This window comes from Bactrocera dorsalis, chromosome 1 (assembly GCF_023373825.1).
Source record: "Bactrocera dorsalis isolate Fly_Bdor chromosome 1, ASM2337382v1, whole genome shotgun sequence".
In the NCBI taxonomy this organism is placed as follows: Eukaryota; Metazoa; Arthropoda; class Insecta; order Diptera; family Tephritidae; genus Bactrocera; species Bactrocera dorsalis.
This window is the reverse complement of record NC_064303.1, coordinates 79,205,362-79,210,633: the sequence shown is the minus strand read 5'-3', so window position 1 is coordinate 79,210,633 and position 5,272 is coordinate 79,205,362. Positions and strand designations below refer to the sequence as shown.

The window sequence follows — 5,272 nt, the reverse complement described above, 5'->3', positions numbered from 1 at the left end:
TTGCTGATTACGCATTATTACTTTTATTTAGCAATTCTTAACATTTGCCATGTTAACACTTCCCCTCTTAAAAGCGATCGTCCCGAGAGCCTATCAAAAATAGGGGTGGTTGTTAAATTGATTTAAGTATTTTGATCATTGGAAAGATCTTTGATCTCCTTAAGATCAATATTCATTGGGGGCATCTGGTTAAGGTCCAGGCTTGAAGATATGATTATTCTGTTTTGGTGCTTTCTCCAGAATTTTCGAAAAAATATTGTACCGAGAATGATAGTTGCAACGGCTCCAAGTGAAAGGGAGCTATTGGATATTGTTGCTGTCTTCAGAAGATTTATTCTTCGTATGTTATCAATATGAAACTCCTTTAAGGCCTGGAGAGAAAGGAATTCAATTCGATTTCTTTCGATTGCACTATAGCCGAAATTGCGATTTTAGCGGCAAAAAGTCAAATTTTCAAATTTAAATTTTTGCAATTATTTTGATGGTGTTCAATACCCAACATATTGATAAGAAAAAATTAAAAAAAAAAATTACTGTTGGCAACCCTGTTTATGTACAATCAGCTGGTAATGTTTACAAATTTTTTAGTACGTGAAAATACAAGTGAAGCAGCAAAATTTTTATAAAATTAAAAACTGTTTTTTAATAATATATTCGTGTAAAAAAACTTTGTAAATATGAGTTCTATTACTCGAGGTGAGTAATTTTACTATATACAAATATAGTTTGCTAAATGTTTTTATTTCGTACTTATTTTGGTGGTTGTTTGTATGTATTTTTTTGTGAAATTGTGAAGAGTTTTATCGTTTTTCGTGGAGTAAAACTAAAAATGTTTTGAAGTGTCATTGGAACTATTTACATGTGATTGTTTGTAGAAAACTCAAGTTTTATGTCATGGTAAAAGTGTATGCATTTGACTGCTAATGAACGAATTTTTAATACTTTTGTAGAAACACTCAGATTCAAAAATTCTGAACTATTTGAGTTTAGGTTGAGAAACAACAGGAATGTTTCGAATTACATAAAAGGAAAGATTTCATACGAAATTGACAGTGAATTAAGTAAATTGATATGTACTAAAGCTCGGAATTTATCTAATTTTATTAAACTTAAATGGAATAAACAATCCAGAAATGAGAATGCATTTAGAAAATATAATAAGAAATGGTTGAGTGGAGAAACAATTTTTGTAATACCGAAAAAGATTAATACTATTGGGCGACCAAAACTGACGTATGATGATAGCTGCGAAAGAAATAAAAGGAGATTAGCTTCCGAATTAGCTTCCCAGCAAGGAGACAATGCGCAATTATTAGTTCATGCTGCCTCTATATCTGCCAAAAAATCCCACGCAACGGATTTGAAATTTCTCCTACAGCAAGTTGCTACATCTCCAAATCGCCCTTCCAAAATTCGAGAAGTTCTTAATACTAGCCATAGAGAAGTTACGCCAGTATCACCTGATGAAGCTCTAATGTTTGTGTTAGAAAACGGATTAACTAAAAAGGTGTACTCAAATATACGGCAATTAAACATAAAACACAATTGTAGTATTTATCCGACTTATGATAAAGTTTATGAAAGCAAATTGAAATGTAGACCGGATGAAATCAAAGCGAATGAAAGCTCTGTCGAAGTGTCGTTGCAAAATTTGTTAGACCACACAGCTAAAAGAATTCTTGAATATCAAGATGAAGTATTGTGTACAATGAATGTTGAAGAATCGATCCTAATTTCGAGCTACGGGTTTGATGGTTCTACCGGTCACAGCTTGTTTAAACAAAAATTCGTGGAAAATACTTCGGAAAGTTTCGATCATTCCCTTTTTGTGACATCAGTCATTCCAATAAAAATAATTTCATCAGCAGGGTATAATATTTGGGTAAACCGTACACCTCAGTCAGTACGCTTTTGTAGACCTTTAAAAGTGGAGTTTGTTAAAGAAACAAAAGAGCACATTTTAACTGAAAACCACAACATAAAGAAACAGATTGAGGAGTTGAAACCACTACAATACACACTAAGTAATGGGAAAAAAATTAAAGTAAAATATAATTTATATATGACATTAATAGATGGGAAAGTCTTAAATGTGTTGACAGAAACTAAAAGTGCACAGCATTGTCCCATCTGTCATGCCGGTCCAAAGGAATTTCGAACTATAAGAAACTTTGATTCTCCTTATTTTGAACCGAAGACCGACGCTTTGAAATATGGATTAAGCCCTTTGCATGCGTGGATTCGTAGTTTCGAGTTTGTTTTAAAACTTTCATACAAGCTAGATTTGAAAAAATGGCAAGTTCGTGGAGCAGAAGAGAAGAGAATCCTGGCAGAAAAGAAACAAAAAATTCAAAAAGAGTTTTTACTTCAAATGGGGCTTCATGTCGATAAGCCGAAAGCAAATGGCAGCGGCAACACCAACGATGGCAACACAGCTAGAAGAGCATTTTCTCGCACGGACCTTTTAGCATCTATTACTGGTATAAATATTGATTTTTTGAAACATTTACACATAATCTTAATTGCTCTCTCCTCTGAATTTGAAATTGATGCTCAAAGGTTTCGTGATTATTGCATTAAAACCAGTGAACTATTTTTCCAAAACTACGAATGGTACTCTATGTCTGCCACAATACACAAAATATTAGTACATTCGTCACAAATAATTGAGGCTTCAGTAGTACCCGTAGGTGTCCTGGCAGAAAATGCATCTGATGCGCGAAACAAATTTTATAAAAAAGATCGGACTGGTCACGCTCGAAAGGATTCAAGAGTGCACAACATACTTGACATGTATCATAGAGCTATGGATAGCTCTGACCCATATATTTCAAGTTTATGTTTGCAAGAACGTACAAATAGTTCAAAAAAACTTCCTTTTCCTCGAGAAGTCATTGATCTTTTTAAAATGCCTGAATTGCCACCAGAATTGTTATTACCTTCAACATCTCACGAAGCCTCCAGCTGCAATTATAGTTATGATTCCGATGTAAGCTTAGAGTCGATAAATAATTATTCATTGGAATTAGAAGCGGCTGAAAACGAAGATTAAGATTAATCCATAAGCATTTACAACTTCTTTAAAATTATAAATTTATGAATTACAAAATAAATTAATTTCTTGGTAGCATTCAATATTTTTTTAATAGTGGGCGCGGGCCGCCCATTTTTTCTAAAGCTTTTTTTGTCAGAAGAAGTCCGTTTTCAAAATTTGATGAAGCCAGCGTTTTGGTAAGTGTTTTTGGCGACAATTTGGGTTTTGGATATAGGAAAAAGAGGGCGTGGACCGTTAAATTTTTTCTCAAGTTGCTTTTTTTTACCAGGAAGTACGTTTTGCCACTACTTTGAAAAAAGGGGGCGTGGCCTGCCCATTTTTTTTCTCAAATCGATTTTTTTATCATTAGAAGTCTACACACCAAATTTGGTGAAGCTAGCTTGCCAGGAAGTATTTTTTGCCGCTAAAATCCCAATTTCGGCCATAGTGGATTGGTGCTGGTTGCAGGACTGCTGGGATTCCCGGCAGTGGAACCAAATCGTAATCAATGTAAAATTGATGATTTATTTTTAACGTTGAGTTATGAAAATTAATAAGGTGTGTCCCTGATAAATTTTTCTGCATTCCGTCAGCATCTATTATCCCCTGAAAGCCATTAAGTAATATAGTGCCTGGTTTTACTTCTTCGATTTGTTGTAGTCTAGGTATACAACTATGTACTAGTACTTATATTTACTAGTTGAGTTTGCTTACAAATCTCAATTTTCTTATAATTATTACATACTTCTTTAATTCCATAGGTATCTTTTGTACCCTTTAACATTTTATCAAATTCGACATTAATTATAATTTTGTTTTGCTTAACAACTGGTTTTATAATCATATTTTGAAAATTTTCCTTAATAGTTAATGGTATTTTTACCAAGTAAAATATTGTCATATTTTGACTAATTACATTTTTATTTGACATTTCTAGTGCTGCTTCAGCATTTTTGAAAGGTATTTCGTCATTTTCTAAATTTTCTAACGCATTTTACAAATTTATAATAGTCTCGTTTTCTATATAAGTATCTTTCCTTATGTTATTAAGAAGATTATTTACTATCATGCTAATGTTATTAATTTTTTCGTTAATAATATTGTTAATTAGTACTTGTTTATTATTATTATTATCAATATCATTAAGATTTTTGGTTATTTCATCCAGATCCTTGTGATCGGGGCTTCCGGCTATTAAACTATTTATGGATCTTTTCTGTCTTCTTTCGACAGGTTTTATTGTATCTAAAATTTGAAGAGATTGGGTTATTTCGTGTTTTAGGATGGGATAAAGGATTGTATCCTTGGGTATGTCCGAAGAGGTGAATCTGTACATGTCCGTCAGAAATTGTTCGTACTTGTTGAGGTCGATTATGTGTATTAGCCTGAAGTCTCCATTCTGGATTTTTACTAGTCCGTCATTTATCGTAACTATTTGTGCCGTGGAGTAGTCAGAAATGTCTATTGATGCGAATATTGGGTAAATAAGGAGAAGTCTGGAAACAAAAATTTTAATTTTGATTTTTTATATTGCGTTTATGAACTACTTTTCCTGATTCTGTCAAAACGGTGGAATTTTTGTCTTCCTTTACTATTTCTTTTCTAAATTTTGGAGATATTTTGGTTCCTAGTTGTTTGTTTATCCTAACGTAAATTGTTTCTTCAGGGTTATATGTTTTAATTGGATGACGGGCTTTATTATGGTAGGAAAGATCTTTTAGTTGTCTATTTTTTAGTTCTTTCAAATTGGCTTGGGTCTGTGGAGATTCTTCTCCCGAAAAATACCTCTATTGGTTTTTTCTTTGTGGAGGAGTGGACTGAAAAATTGTACTCGTAGACGGAGTTATCGAGGAGTTCGGCGAATGAGGTGAAACTTCGCTCTGCTTTTAAACAGCGCATTATTTCTGTGAGGGTCGAGTGAAATCGCTCTACTTGACCATTTACGGAACTTGCATGAGGTGGTGTTCTAAACATTTGTATTTTTAGGGTATCTTCCAGTAAAAATCGAATGGAAGCTGAATTCAAGGACGTTTCATTGTCTATAACTACCGTTTCTGGTACGCCGAATTGAAACAGTAGTTCGCGGAGAGGTTCCTTAACGTGTTCTGCGGCTCTGGAGCGAAGGATTTTGGGTTGGGCATACTTTGAAAATTTGTCTATGGCTGTAAGGACGAAATTTCGTTTAGTTATGTAAATATCAATATGTAAGATTTGTCCTGGAAACTGTGGAACAGGGGT

The 5,272-nt window shown here is 33.5% G+C and overlaps 1 protein-coding gene across 1 annotated transcript; it reads left to right on the top strand.

Moving 5' to 3' along the window:
• The first annotated feature begins 2,129 nt into the window (after positions 1–2,129).
• On the top strand, positions 2,130–3,123 carry LOC125778233 (uncharacterized). The gene has a single exon (XM_049454887.1). It carries the CDS (start codon positions 2,372–2,374, stop codon positions 3,050–3,052), a length of 681 nt encoding a protein of 226 aa, XP_049310844.1. The 5' UTR covers positions 2,130–2,371; the 3' UTR covers positions 3,053–3,123.
• The last annotated feature ends 2,149 nt before the right edge of the window (positions 3,124–5,272 follow it).

Excerpts from the sequence above, each read along its gene's own strand:
- LOC125778233 (XM_049454887.1), top strand. The coding sequence starts at position 2,372 with ATGGGGCTTCATGTCGATAAGCCGAAAGCAAATGGCAGCGGCAACACC.